The following is a 15993-nucleotide window of genomic DNA, read 5'->3' as shown; positions in this document are numbered from 1 at the left end:
CTGCACTCCAGTTTGGGTGACAGAGTGAGACTCCAACAAAAAAAAAAAAAAAAAAAAGCACAATAGTACTCAAGAGATGACATGCCCAACACAGCACTGCCATCACCTGGAAGCTTGCTAGAAATGCAGTCTCAGCCCTAGCCCAGACCCCACTCAATCAGAATCTGCATTTTAACAAGATTTCCAGATGATCTACATGTCCTGTAAAGTCTGAGAGGCGCCAATAAAGAAGCCCTCAGTGGCATATCCTGCCCCAATCATGACTGCAATAATTTTATACCGGAAAATTTTCACAGCATTTTTTGGACCAGTTACCCAGTGTAGCCATAAAGGTTTAAACACTCATAGATACGGTACTTTCTACCAAAATTTCCAAGATGCATTACTGATAAATCACAACTGCAAATGGTGCCTGACTTAATGTATTTGATAAGACTGACATAGGACTAACCCCTCCCTTCCATGTACTCTGAAGTTCAAGATTTCTGTAAACTTTTCATGTCACTAGATTAGTTTTGTGTGTGCATTTCTCACGGTTCTGCCTCTGCTCTCCCTGTTTTGGGGTGTGATAGTCAACTTCTGTCCTTAACTTAGCAAAATGCAAATCACACACATCCAAGGTAAGCGCAAAAGTTACTGAGGGTTTTAGGGCAACAGAGGAGTAACTATGATAGGTTAATACTGAGTAAATCCGCCTCATAAGACCCTGCCTGAGAAGTGATATCCTAACATAGCCTAAGATTTTGTTTTACTAAAAACATGATTCATGGTAAACAGTCAATAAGTAAATTACTATAATATCTTACAGTGAATTTGTTCTTAAAACAGCCCTACCCAGTTAAGAGTGCTGCAATTACTTTTCTCAATCTAACGGAAGGATCCCAACCAAGGTGACATCCATCAGTTAAGATCCAGCAATGACTTGGGGAATCAGTTATCTAATTAGTGAATTTTAACAAAAGCTGCTTCCCTGCTGGGTAGGCGCAGCATTTCCTTGGCAGTAAAAAGAAACAGCTGTGCTGGTAAATTAGCCTGCTGAAAACCAAACAAACCCCAAAACAAAACTCCTATCCAGAGTCTCTGTTGTACACACTGGTCCAGGAGTTCTCAGCTCTGACTGGAAACACCAGGGAAAACTTTTTAAAATGGGGATGCTTGGGTCCTGTCCCAGAACAACTACATTTGAACAACTGGGGGCTGAGGCCAGGCATCAATACTTTTTAAAAGCTCCCCACGTTAAACTAACAGACTCAAGAAATCAGAAGAAACATTTTCCTCTGAAATAGAAATTCTGTTTCATGTTTTTAACAAACAAAAGATCATGAAACACTGCAAGGGTCAAAGCAGTGTGATCTCATTGGGAGAGGGAGCAGGACTGCTTTTATATTATTAGAAAACAGCTTGAAGATTGTCATTAAAATTTTAGGCTGGATGCAGTGGCTCACGCATGTAATCCTAGAGCTTTAGAAGGCCAAAGTAGGAGGATTGTTTGAAGCCATGAGTTTGAGACCAGTCTAGGCCACACTGAGCCCTTGTCTCTACAAAAAGATAACCAGGCATGGTGGTGCACACCTGTAGTCTCAACTACTCAGAAGGCTAAGACAGAAGGATTGCCTGAGCCCAGGAGGTGAGGCTGTAGTGAGCCATGATTGTGCTGCTGCACTCCAGCCTGGGTAGCAGAGTGGGACCTCGACTCAAAAAAAATTCTGTTTTTAAAATTGTGGTTATTCCTGAGTGGTGAGATTAAGGATGAACTATATTTTCTTCTTTTGCTTCCTTTTTTCAGTCTGCCTGCAATGAATGTGTATTGTGCATAAAGAAGAGAACTTCAATTAAAAATAAAAGATAAGCCGGGCTCGGTGGCTCAGCCTGTAATCCCGCGCCTTTGGGAGGCTGAGATGAGTGGATTGCCTGAGCCCGCGGGTTCGAGACCCACCTGGGCAACGAGACCTCATCTCTACAATAAATCAAAAAATTAGCTGGGCGTGGTAGCGCGCGCCTGTAATTCCAGCTACTCAGAAGGCTGAGGCGGAAGGATCGCCAGAGCCCAGCAGGTCGAGGCTGCGGTGGCCGGGAGTGGCCACTGCACTCCAGTCTGGGTGACCGAGTGAGACTCCAACTCAAAAATTAAAAATAAAAATAAATAAATAAATAAATAAAATAAAAGATAAGGCTGGGCTCGGTGGCTCAGCCTGTAATCCCAGCACTTTGGGAGGCCGAGGTGAGTGTATTGCCTGAGCCCGCAGGTTCTAGACACGCCTGGGCAACTTGGCGAGACCTCATCTCTACAATAAATCAAAAAATTAGCCGGGCGTGGTAGCGCGCGCCTGTAGTTCCAGCTACTTGGAAGGCTGAGGTGGAAGGATCGCCGGAGCCCAGCAGGTTGAGGCTGCAGTGGCTGGGAGCGGCCACTGCACTCGTCTGGGTGACAGAGTGAGACTCCAACTCAAAAAATAAAAAATAAAACAAAAAACAAAAAAATAAAAAAATAAAAGATATAGGCAGGGAACAGTGACTCAGCCTGTAATCCCAGCACTTTGGGAAACCGAGATGAGAGGATTGCCTGGGCCTGGGGGTTCAAGACCAGTCTGGGTAACTTGGTGAGACTTCATCCCAATAAATCACAAAAAATTACTCGGGCGTGGTGGCATGTGTCTGTAGTTCCAGCTACTTGGAAGGCTGAGGCGGATTGCCTAAACTCAGCAGGTCGAGGCTGTGGTGGTCGTGAGCGCGCCACTACACTCTAGCCTGGGCGACAGAGTAAGACTCCAACTCAAAAAAATTAAAATTAAAAGATACAAATGAACCTTATCTTCATTAAACAAAAACAGGTTGTGACAAGGAGTAGTTGGGTGTGCAATGTAACCCAAAGCTCAGTAGCCAAGAGAAAGTCATACTGGAAGCAGGAGGAACAGGTTTTTTCTTTTTTCTTTGGAGTCGGACTTTCACTCTGTCACCCAGACTGGAGTGCAGTGGCATGCTCACGGCCATCCCAGCGTCAACCTGCTGGGCTCCAGCAATCCTTCTGCCTCAGCCTTCCAAGTAGCCAGAACTACAGGCGCGAGCTACCATGCCCAGCTAATTTTTGATTTACTGTAGAGATGAGGTCTCGCCATGTGGCCCAGGTTGGTCTCAAACCCTGGGCTCAGGCAATCCTCTCACCTTCGCCTTCCAAAGTGCTGGGATTACAGGTGTGAGCCACTGCACTTGGCCATAGGTTTTCTTTAAAGTAAATCGTTTAGTGACAAACTGAAAAGCATTCGGGAACAGAAAATAAAAAAGCAATGAATATAAGGAGTTAATCATGGAAAATTAACTAATGATTAGGTGTTTCTGAAGAAAGCAAATGGAATAGGTACTAAAGATGTGAAAATCTGCTCATCTAAAAACTTACACAAGTCAAGGAATATTGGCAGAAACTGGGTAAGGCAGGACGGGCTTGATGGTTCACGCCTATAATCCCAGCACTTTGGGAGTGGCGCATGCCTGTAGTTCCTTGGAAGTCTGAGGGGGAAGGATCACCTGAGCCCAGCAGTTTGAGGTTGTGGTGGCCATGAGCATGTCACTGCACTCCAGCCTTGGCAACAGAGTAAGACTCTGACTCAAACAAATAAGCAAACAAAAAAACCCCAACAAAATATTTTCCTTCGCTTAATACCTTCTGCAGTCACTGTTCAATGTTTCAGTGTAGCTTTCTCCTAATATCTTTTAAACCCTGGGATTCTAAGAGATATTTCCTCTGAGTTCCATGTTAATATAAAAGGTACTAGGCAACTTATGTCTGAGGAATACTAAAAATGGATTTAGGATGACTGAAATATGTGAAAACACTTCAGTACAGCTGAAAGAGACATATTTTTAGTACCAAGCCATCAGTAACCCACCAAAACTGCATTGCTATGTGGGAATCAAATTTGAGTAGACTGAGTTATATGGGTGGGAATGATAATTATACCTAATTGTGGAGACTTCCAGAGCCAGTAATCCATTGAGTGATAATGGTATACAGGTGCTTTGAACAACCATAAGGAAGCAGGTACATTGAGTTTAATAAAATTTCAGTTTGCTTTTCTTGGAAAACTCCTATCCTCATGACACTGTCTTTAATAGTTTCTGCCCTCTGATCAGAGAACTATATGTAATATATTTTAATCTGTCACTTCCTATAACACTGACTTGTTTCCACTTTAGATAAATTTAATAGGGATTCTCATAAGGCACACATAGAACTGATTTTCATTCTTCACTGATTTTTTTTTTTGAGTCAGAGTCTCACTTTGCCACCCAGGCTGGAGTGCAGTGGCACGCTCACGGTTACCACAACCTCAACCTGCTGGGCTCATGCAATCCTCTGCCTCAGCCTTCCAAGTAGTTGGTACTACAGAAGCACCACATGCCTGGCTAATTTTTTTTTCTGGATTTATTGTAGAGATGAGATCTTGCCAAATTGTCCAGGTTAGTCTCGAACCCCCGGGCTCAGGCAATCCTCTCCCCCTGGCCCTCTAAAGTGCTAGGATTACAGTTGTGAGCCAGCACGCCCAGCCTACACTGATAATTTAAAAGCACACTCCATTATAATTTTTTTTTTTTTTGAGTTGGGAGTCTCAGTCTGTCACCCAGGCTGAAGTGCAGTGACACGCTTACAGCTACCTGTGTTGACCCGCAGGGCTCCAGCAATCTTTCAGTCCCGGCCTTCCAAGTAGCAGGAACTACAAGCATGCACTACCACACCTGGCTAATTTTTTACAATTTTATCGTAGAGATGAGGTCTCACCAAGTTGCCTGGGCTAGTCTCAAACCCACAGGCTCAGGTGATCCACTCACCTCGGCCTCCCAAAGTGCTGGGATTATAGGCTGAGCCACCGAGCCTGGCCCGTTATATCTTAATATATTATTGCATTGGTATTAAAAGAGCAGGGAAAATATTGACATTTATATTTTAATAAAGGATAATAAAAACCAAATTACAGCCAACTGTTGAAGATTTTATTTTTTAATTCTATGGTACAACGCAATCAGTTCAGGGTCTTTTTCTGAACAAATGATCCCTGTCTCCTGCAGTAAGCTCCTAAGTGATCCTCTAAGATCAAACAGTTACATGAGATACTGAGCGGTGCATCCTTCACATTTGCTGCTTATAACTCCTTAAGTGGTCAGCATTGAATATTTTCACTTCTGGGTAAGAGAAAAAGCATTTTGGTCCATTAATTCACCCACTCGCTCCTGCAGGACATTAACCAACTCTGCTATTACAAAGACGTGCGTGTCATCAATGTCTTGAATGATGAACTTCTTCCCCAGGGCATTGGACTCATCCAAGTATAGCAGAAACTGCTTCATGGCGGGATCACTGCAGAGATAACACACAATTATAAGACACCTTGTTGACAAATGCACCACAAAGACTCGAGCAATTCAGTTGAATATGTGGAATTTTTTAGAATGGTTTTTAAAGTTCTGAGCAGTGACTCAATCCCTCATGTCCTCTCCGCCCCAAGTGTTAACAGTTTATAGACATGGTTTCATTTTAGAATTCTTAGTGGTAAGTTTAAGAGAAAGGGGCTAATAGTAAGATTTTTAAAGAATAATTTGTCAGGTGAAAAAAGGAAAATATTCAAAGCATTATAGTTAATGGATCTCCTTTTTATCCATGACCATCACATTTAGGAAACTGATAGGTGTTCAGTGTCTTGCCAGTGATAAATTAGCTTACAAAACCAGTTAAACAGCCACGTTGATAAGGCGGGTGTACAGCAGGAGAGTCAGATCTGGATTTAACCCCAGATTTCTCACTTGTGCGATCTTGATTATGTACTTAATCTCCCAGAGCCTCTGTTCCCACCTAAAAAGTAAGCCTATGTGAAAAAAAATGGTTATGAAGATCTCGTCAAGGACAGTGACTTGCAGAAGGTACTCAAGTTTTCTCCTTCCTAAAATTCTGAATCCCATTAGTCTGAACTATCATTCAGAACAAAAACCATTTGGAACACTGAGCTCAAAGAAAAGATCCAATTCAATTTTATTTCCTTGTGGTTTTTACTTCAGAATGAATACGGTAGACATAAGGGAAAGAAGGATGCAATTTCTTGGTGGGCAATGCAGTTTTACAGCAAGGTGTCTCTTTCATAAAAACCCTGAAACACGACAAAGGATACTCTTCAAATCTAAGATACAATTATGTGTTTAGCAAAAGATAAATATAAAAATGTTAATAAGCTAACACAGAGATTTTTGTAATTTGTAGAAAAAAATGTAACCTGACACAATCTTTTTGTGTCTTGAAGAATATCAATAATAAAGATAACAACTTAATCCAAAAGAGGCCAATGTAATTTACTGAAAACGAGACAAACATGTTTTACTTCTTTCAAGTATAAACATAGATACTAAGTGATGCTAACAACGGAAAGGATTTATTTCAATTCCTAGTATGAGGTAGTTTTGAGGTCTTTGGCTTTTACCGAGGACATGATTTAACTTGCACACTGACAAATTTTAAGTGTAAGGATCACACTGGCTGCTGGGTTGAGAAAAGATGGAATGGCAGAGGCAAGGGTGGAAACAGGGTCCCAAGAGTGGTTGCAGGATTCCAGACAAGAGATGATGACAACTTGGACACAGGTGGTAGCAGTGGAGATGAGAAGCAGTCGAATCCTAGACATACACTGACGTAAAGCCAACCTGACTTGATACCAGACATGAGCTTTTAAAGACAGGAACAAGGAGATGCCAAGACGTTTGGTCCGAGCAAATGGAAGGATGGGGATGTTTCACGGAGACAAGGGGAGTGGTAAAGAAAGGTCAGAGCAAGAGTTTGCTTTTAGACATGTGAGATGACACTGGCAGCCAGGTGATGACTCTAAGTAAGAAGCTGGACATACAACTCTGGAGTTCAGCAGTGAAGAGTAAAACTCGGTCATCAATATGTAGGTGGTACTTGAAAGCCCTGACAAGGGAGTGAGCACAGCTACAGGGAAGAGCCCCAGGACTAAGCCCTGGATACCGCCCCACCAAAAGGCTGGGAAAATGAAGAGGAAGCAGCAAAGAAACTGTAAAGAAAACTCGAAGAGTCCTGGAAGCTAAATGGACAAAGGCTCCTCAGGAAGAGGGATTGCTCAATTGCATCAAAGGGTACTGATGGGGACAGAGATCAGGACTGAGCACTGACCACTGGATTCCAGTTTCAGTGGAGTCACAGGGGAGAAAGCCTGCCTGGAGTGAGTTTCAGAATGCAAGGAGAGAAATTAGAGAAAGCCAAGTCTTCTGAGAAATTTTGCTACAATGAGCAGAAAAATAGACTGGGAACTGGAAAGAGATGTGGGAACCAAGTGGGGCACAGTGGCTCACGCTTATAATCCCAGCCCCTTGGGAGGCCAAGGCGGAAGGATCGCTTGAGGTCAGGAATTCAAGACCAGCCTGGAGAACGGTGACATTTCATCTCTACAAAAAAAAAAAAAAAAGGCTGGGTGTGGTGGCATATGCCTGTAGTCCCAGCTACATGGGAGGATGAGGTTGTGACAAGTTGTGATCATGGCACTGAACTCCAGCCTGGACAAAAGAGCAAGACTCCGACTCCAAATAAACAAATAAAATCAAGATGTGAAAATCTGAAAAGATGGATCAACAGGTTACAGGTGTGGTGAAGTTTAAAAAATGACAGAGTGGCCAGGCACAGTGGTTCAAGCCTGTAATCCCAGCACTTTGGGAGGCTGAGGTGAGCGGATTGCCTGAGCCCATGAATTCGAGAATAGCCTGGGCAACTTGGTGAGATCTCATCTCTACGGTAAATAAAAAAAAAATTAGCCGGGCGTGGTACAGCGCTCCTGTAGCTCGGCTACATGGAAGGTTGAGGCTGAAGGACTGCCAGAGCACAGCAGCCCAACGCTGGAGTGGCTATGAGTGTGCCACTGCACTCCAGCCTGAGCGACAGAGTGAGACTCCAACTCAAAAAAATAAATAAATAATTAAAAATGACAGAGTGAGCCAGGCTCAGTGGCTCAGCCTGTAATCCTGCGCCTTTGGGAGGCTGAGGTGAGTGGATTGCCTGAGCCCGCGGGTTCGAGACCCGCCTGGGCAATTTGGTGAGACCTCATCTCTACAATAAATCAAAAAAATTAGCTGGGCGTGGTAGCGCATGCCTGTAATTCCGGCTACTCGGAAGGCTGAGGCAGAAGGATCACCGGAGCCCAGCAGGCGAGGCTGTGGTGGCTGGGAGCAGCCACTGCACTCCAGTCTGGGGGACCGAGTGAGACTCCAACTCAAAAAAAAAAAAAAAAAATTACAGAGTGAGGGTACTGGGGTGTACCTAGTGGAAGAGGTGGTGGTCAGTTAGATGCCTGAAATGAGACTCTGAAGAGCGGCAGTGTTGTAAGGACAGGTCTAGGTAAGACTATGTGAATAAGTGCCCGTGACATGGTGGAGGACTAACTCACTGGAAGAGGTCAGGGAATGGAGGGGACAGGGTATAGAAGGGATTGGCCACATGGCTACTAAAACCATGAAGGATTTGAGAGTGTTACTCAAGTGAGCAGGGAGCTTTCAAGGAAAACCTATCAGGGTAAGTCTGGGGTGCCTGCAGATTAGAAAGGAGAGCTGGTGGGTAGTCTAGTCTGATGATCTGGGGTTCACGACTGGGGCTTTCCATGGAAGAGGGGAGAAAGGCTGGACGTGACATGATGGTATCCCATGTCCTGGCACAATGGTCCAAGAGCTATTAGAGGGAAAAGGCAGCACTTGGTATGGCTGTGAGAGAAAGGCAGGCTGCTACAGCAAGAAGGAAAAGGTTGGGGGGAAGGAAAGGGGATGCTCATGGGAGAGGCTGAGGACACAGGGCTTCTGCCGCTGCCATCTCCCAGCGTCCCAGAGGATGAAGTGGAAAGGCCTGGGGGGAGCACAGGGGTTGGCAGACGAGAGCATGCAGAGAGCAGGGCCACACGAGTCATGGGAGGAGGGGTGGCTTGGAAACCTGTGGCTTCAGGGTGACTGAAAAGAGGAAAAACAGGTTAAAAGCATAATGATGATGAGGGTCTGAAGGCCGATGGTGACACGAGACCAAATGGCAGCGATAGCCAGTGACAGATGAGAGAAAATGGTCTTTTCCCTACAGGGAGAGTGTGGTTGGTCACGGAGGTAGCAGACACAGAAAAAGTTCACATTCATATTTGTAGTAATTCTCCGGTTTTGCCAATTATACAGAATAAAAGCTAAAGTAAAAAAATGTAAAACAGCAACACTGTTACTGAGAAACTTCACTGAGATATCTAATTGATCAATTATTGCCAAAAAGTACAGGGAGAAACATACAATTTTAAAAAAAGTATCAACAGCAACTCTAGAAGAAACCTGGGGTTGATGAAGCAGGTTTAATGGGTCCTTCCAGATGACATGACAAAAAGGAAAGTGAGGCCCCCAGGACAGGGCACCGAAGTCCCAGCTTCTCTAGAACTATGACTTTTCTACTCAGACTCTTTAAAAACTCAGTTGCTTCCTAAACTCTTCCCTGTCTATACAAATAAAGGTGAAGGAGGGCAGTTTAAAGGTGGACAGGTGTGATGGCTGCAGGAGGGGACAGGCAAAAAGCCTCAACTTCAGAGCTCTCCAGCTAAGCGGCTTCCTGCTGACGAGGGACAAGGGAGGACCCATGGTGACCCTGGTGCCAGCTCACACTCCAGACAACACAAGAACCTCAATATTTTCCATACAAACCGCAGGCATTTCTTTTATTTATTTATTTATTTACTTTTTGAGTTGGAGTCTCACTCAGTCACCCAGACTGGAGTGCAATGGCCGCTCCCGGCCACCGCAGCCTTGACCTGCTGGGCTCCGGCGATCCTTCCGCCTCAGCCTTCCAAGTGGCTGGAACTACAGGCGTGCGCTCCCACGCCCGGCTACTTTTTGATTTGTTGTAGAGATGTGGTCTCATCAAGTTGCCCGGGCAGGTCTCGAACCGCGGGTTCAGGCAATCCACTCACCTCGGCTTCCCAAAGTGCTGGGATTACAGGCTGAGCCACCAAGCCCAGCCACCGCAGGCATTTCTTAGAGGGATATACTTTGCACAAGGGGATGAAAGATGGTTCTGTGTTAGCCCTTCAGCATAAACTTCTCAGTCAACTGTAACATAGTAAAGTCACAAAATCCCATAAAGACAAATGGGACATTATAAAATTGCTGTCCAAATGTGGTACATTATCTTGTTACAGTTTGAGCTCATTGTATTCACAAATGAAACCAATTTACTAATTGGCAGTTAAGATGTATGAATGGCAACAAGGGTTCAGTGGTTATGAACACTAACATCTCTAGAAATTTACTAAACGAAATAAATTTACATCATTTCAATGAAGAGCTAAACTCCTGAAGTGCCTCAGGACCCACATTTCAATCATCACACCAGTGCTTTCAAAACTTTTCCTATTTGCATGCTATCCTTGCTATTTTAGCCATCTCTTTTAATACCTCCATTGCAAATCACTCTATTTTTCTTTAAATTGTCTTTAATTGGCTGGGTGCAGTGGCTCAACCTGTAATCCCAGCACTTTGGGAGGCCGAGGCAAGAGGACTGCCTGAGCCCGGGGGTTTGAAACCAGCACGAACAACTTGGTGAGACCTCATCCCTACAATAAATCACACACACACACACACAAAGCTGGGCATGGAAGTGTGCACCTGTAGTTCTAGCTACCTGGAAGGCTGAGGCGGAAGGATTACTTAAACCTAGCAGGTTGAGGATGTGGTGGCCGTGAGCATGCCACTGCACTCCAGCCTAGGTGAAAAGAGTGAGACTCCAACTAAAAAAAAAATTGTCTTTAACTCAGCTCACTTTTCATCTGGTATAAAAACAAGAGTTTGTTGTGTGAGTTTCTCTTTTTCCTTGAATTAAACTGGTCATATAATTTTTGTGTTCTATCTCCCGAAATATGAGCTCTCCTTTAAATCATCTTGAATGCTGATGGTATTCCCAATACCTGGGGAAACACTGCTGACAAATGCTCAGAAGAATGACTGGCCATTGAGCACTGAAACAACCTGCTAGTATCAATGGCCTCAATCAGACTTTGGAGAACTGGAAAGAAGTCAATTTGAGATAGAATTCTCAAGCATGTGCCTGAAATATAGGTAATCTGTAATGAATCAAAAATGACTTTAATTATTTTTTAAAAGACATTCAAAGTTTAAGGGACATTTTCTTATGAAATGTAGAGGCCTGGACTATTCTTGTCTGAACATAGGGCTATTCCAGTTCTACATTGAGGATGGCAAGAAAACAAACAAAAAAACCAAGAGAATATATACATATTTGGTCAAAGTCTCGGGAGCAGGGCTGTTGTACATGGAAAAAAATCTGACCTGGAAATGTGAAGGGCAGGTATCATCAATCAACCCCCTCCTAAAGAACTTTGGTGGCCGGGCTTGGTGGCTCAGCCTGTAATCTCAGCACTTTGGGAGGCTGAGACGAGTGGACTGCCTGAGCCCGTGGGTTCGAGACCAGCCTGGGCAACTTGGCAAGACCTCATTTCTACAATAAAATAAAAAATTAGCTGGGCGTGGTAGCATGCACCTGTAGTTCCAGCTACCTGGAAGGCTGAGATGGAAGGATCATCGGAGCCCAGCAGGTTGATGCTGGAGTGGCCATGAGTGTGCTACTGCACCCCAGCCTGGACAACGAAATGAGACTCCAACCCCTCCCAAAAGAAAAAGAACTTTGGTATAGCTTCTATAAAATGAGATTCTGAAAAGCATTACATCATGATGGGTCTACCAGGATGAAGTAGTTAGTTGAAAAATAGCCCACAAAATTAACTGCTTGAAGTTGTCAGCACTGACCATCCACCAGAATGATAATCTTGGCTTGGCCAATGGTAGACTATCCTTCCTGATAATAATTAATCAACAGATATTACCTAAAAAATTTAAAAACATTTTTCCATAAATTCTATATGCCCTGGGAATAGACTGTTTTAGATAATGTGTTATTAAATGTGAAATGGCTTTGTTCGCTTAAGTTAATTTCCCAATTTTTTTTCTGAATTTGGATTTTGTCTAATCTGAGATATGAATGTCTAGATTAGGGTTCAGCATATTTTATAGGTGCTCGGTAAATATTTGGTAAACAAGTAGAGTCTTAAGAAAAGAACACCGGCTGGGCGTGGTGCCTCATGCCTATAATCCTATACTTTAGAAGGTGGAGGTGGGAGGATTGTCTGAGCACTGGGGTTTGAGACCAGCCTGGGAAACATGGAGAGATCTTGTCTGTATAATAAACCAAAAAATTAGCCAGGCGTGGCGGTGCATGCCTGTACTTCCAGCTAGTTGGAAGGCTGAGGCGGAAGGATTGCTTAAGCCCAGCGGGTCAAGGCTGCAATGGCTGTGAGCGTATCACTGCACTCTAGTCTGGGCAACAGAGATCCCAACACACACACACACACTCTAGTCTGGGCAACAGAGATCCCAACACACACACACACACACACACACACACACACACACACACACACACACAAAGACCACAGGGGACATCAAGTTAACCAAAACCACAGTTCCCAATATGACATATAATAATGTTTACTGTTACAAAGATTTAAGACTAAAGAGAGAACTGGATGCAGAAAGCCTAGTCCCATACCCAGTTCAGTCAACCAGAATACATATGGTATATAAACTCATTCAACCTCTTCATTTCTCAGGCTCCTAACTAGTTCTACTAACACTGCAGAGTTGCTAGATTAGAGAATATTTCTTAAACATCTTGCTCACAGTAGGTACTCAAGCAAAGCACAATTAAAATGCCAAGAGTATTTGGGTTTATGAGAGGACATGAGGCAGAGAAGTTCAATTTACAACCAGTTCTACCTATTAAATGACTTATTATTTCTATTACAGAAACATTAACTTCTAGGAGGTGGAGGTGAGAGGACTGCCTGAGCCCAGGGATTCAAGACCAGCCCAGGCAACTTGGTGAGCCCTCGTCTCTACAATAAACCAAAGTAGCCAGGCGTGGTGGTGCTACTAGGAAGGTGGAGTTGGAACTGAACATGCCACTGTGCTCCAGTCTGGGCAACAGGGTGAGACTCTGACTCAAAAACAACCAAACTATGAATATGTAGAATAATTCTAAGACTACTTGCATATAAATTATTTTAAAAAACAAACGCTTAGTATACTTAGTTTTGTACTGGACAGTATGAAGGGGGACACACAAAAAACTCCCAGAATTATCTTTTGGAAGGTAAGCCCCTTGTGATACACTAGGAATTTGTTCCTCCAGATCAAACAGTCAACCAAAGTTTTTGCCTGGAAGTTGAGAAGGTTGCATCACGATTTGCGGAAGAAATGTCCCAGGTTGTGGCAAATAGGTGACTGGCTCTTCCACCATGACAATGTACCTACCCACACTGCGCTGAGTGTTCAGCAGTTTTTGGCCCAAAACAGGCAAACCCATGCCCCACCCTCCCTATTCACCAGACCTTGCACCCCCCTCCTTTTTTACCCTACCCACCATGAAAAGAAGTCCTCAAAAGGGAAACATTTTGCTGATGTGGAAGAGGTGAAACAAAAAACGGCAGAAGCACTAAAAGGCACCAAAATTGACAAGTTCAAAAACTGTTTTGAGCAGTGGAAAAAGCATCTCGACAGGTGTATTGCATCAAATGGAGAGTACTTTAAAGGTGACTGAAGTTTAAACATGTAAGGATAAATATACAATTTTGTATAAATAAATTCTGGTTGAGTCCCTCTTGTATATGTAAAGCTTAGAAACTTAGGCTCTAGAGCCAGAATACTATGATTTAAAATCCCAGTTTACATAGTAGTTATGTGACCCTGAGCAGACTGATGAATTTCTCTGCACCTCCATTTCTGCACCCATATGGGGACAATAATACCTACCTCAAAGGGTTATTGTAAGAATTAAATGAATTAGTATTTCCAAGTGCTTAGCATAGTACAAGTCACAATGAAAACTGTTATCGATAATAAGCATTCAGCTTTTTTCATCTAACATTATTGTGCAATACCATCCCATATAATTTAAAATGTCTGCAAATATCTTTTTTTTTTTGTTGGAGTCTCACTCCATCCCCCAGGCTTGAGTGTAGTGGCACACTCACGGCCACCCCAGCATTGACCTGCTGGGCTCTGGCAATTCTTCCACCTCACCCTTCCAAGTAGCCGGAACTACAGACATGTGCTACCACGCCTGGCTAATTTTTGATTGTTTATTGTAGAGACGAGGTCTCGCCAAGTTGCCTGGGTTGGTCTCCAACCTGCGGGCTCAGGCAATCCATTTGCCTCAGCCTCCCATAGTGCTGGGATTACAGGCTGAGCCACGGAGCCCGGCCTGCAAATATCTTAACAGCTGTATTATTTGATTATAAAAATATGCCACAATCAACAAATTTGTTTTATTAGTACATTCAATACATTTTTATTGGCAGTTCTGACTACTTCCTTAAGACAAACTTCTAGAAATGGTACTATTGTGTTAAGGAATATAAAAGCTCAAAACACCTATCACAAATTGCTTTCTGCAGCTTCTTAGGAGTGCACTTCCATCATCCATGTTGGCAGCTGGAGGGGGGAGTGCTTGCTTTTTGAAAGCTACTACTAGAAGACAACAGTCACTTCACTTACATATTTTGACATGTAACCTGCTAAAAGCAGGCCTCGTGTACACACCTGTTTTGTACCGAAACTTGAATCAGTAGAATTAATCTACCAAGAATTTGTATCTAGCCTGACTCACACTGTGGGAATACAGAAGCTCTGGAGGAACATTAACAACCTGGGCCTTAGGCTGAGGTCACAAACCTTGATCAACTCTGTTCACAAAACTCATTCTATAAACAAATATTCACATACTCACTAAGTTCCTATCTTCCTTCCTCTCTTTCTATCTACCTACCTTGCTTACTACCTACCAATCCCTGGCACTGTTTGGGTGCCTGGGAAACTCCAGTGAACATGGTTCTTCTAAGAAGCAAAGGCTAAGAAAAGTTTTATAAATGTTGTAGAAGAACAACAGAACAATGGTTCGGCTGATTTTGCCTTAGCTCTTCTTACTTGCTTCTCACATACAATATAGGTTTAGAAGCCAAACTCATATGGAAAGGGCCTGTCTAAGGATACATATTTCTCCAGATTCTGTGCTATTGTGCTGTAAACTGGTTGGAGTTTGCATCTCTGCAAAAATTCTCTTTGCTGAAACATTTGCCAAACCGACTGTGGTAACTGTCACATCAGAGGTCTGTCCCAGCTCCTGAAATGGACCCGGATGTATGTTGGGCACATGCTGCTTGCGTGGGTAACTGCTGTGGTTGGTTAGATCTGGGAAAACGCTTGGTGTGAGTCTGGCAGTGGATGGCAGATCCCAAGAAACAGGAGGTTTTCACCAACCTCATTTTGACATAAAAATGCAAATTTATAAACATAAACACTTGATTGAGCCTTAGATTTTGGTACTTGATACATCTTTGAGGGAACGATTATTATATCCAAGGACCTTGATTTTTCAATTCACTGAAGCTGGGCCTAAATGGCCATCATCATAATCTGGTTTATTTGCTTCTTTACTGTGGATTCAAAATCAGTTACAAGGAACTGACAGACATGGAGTTTAAATATGTCAGTACGTTAAGGCAATTTAAGACATGTGTCACATGAAAAAACTCCTTTCCTGAATCATACCACACAAGTTTGAGAAGGATTTTGCTGGCTACCTGGACTGAACTTGTGGAACAGCATTATATAAATGATAGAGTATCCATTACCTTGTACAGTGATGGCACTGGAATTTGGGGACATGCCAGCACAGTGATAACAGTTTAGGAGAACCTTGAGTGGTTTGTATATCCCAGGCCTATTCAATTCTATACTCAGTAAACCCGAGTGCTTCGCACAATCCTTGGATGTTAGGAAGTAATGACAGACTTATGCCGATATCATTTTTTTTTTTTTTTTTGAGTTGGAGTCTCACTCTGTCACCCAGACTGGAGTGCA

At 43.3% G+C, this 15993-nt stretch overlaps 1 protein-coding gene across 3 annotated transcripts in view; it reads right to left on the bottom strand.

The window, feature by feature from the left end:
* Nucleotides 1-4964: 4964 nt before the first annotated feature.
* Nucleotides 4965-15993, bottom strand: part of GTF2H5 (general transcription factor IIH subunit 5) — a 15460-nt gene continuing 4431 nt past the window's right edge. For all 3 annotated transcript variants that reach the window (XM_021706118.1, XM_021706119.1, XM_021706120.1), the window contains exon 3: nucleotides 4965-5350. In XM_021706118.1, coding sequence (XP_021561793.1) covers nucleotides 5170-5350 — 181 coding nt within the window. In that variant the 3' untranslated portion in view covers nucleotides 4965-5169. The remainder of the gene's footprint in view (nucleotides 5351-15993) is intronic.

This window comes from Carlito syrichta, unplaced genomic scaffold (assembly GCF_000164805.1).
Source record: "Carlito syrichta isolate Samal-C Ts95f unplaced genomic scaffold, Tarsius_syrichta-2.0.1 Scaffold315163, whole genome shotgun sequence".
Taxonomy (NCBI): Eukaryota; Metazoa; Chordata; class Mammalia; order Primates; family Tarsiidae; genus Carlito; species Carlito syrichta.
Note: the sequence above shows the minus strand (reverse complement) of the source record. Positions and strands in the feature narration are given on the sequence as shown.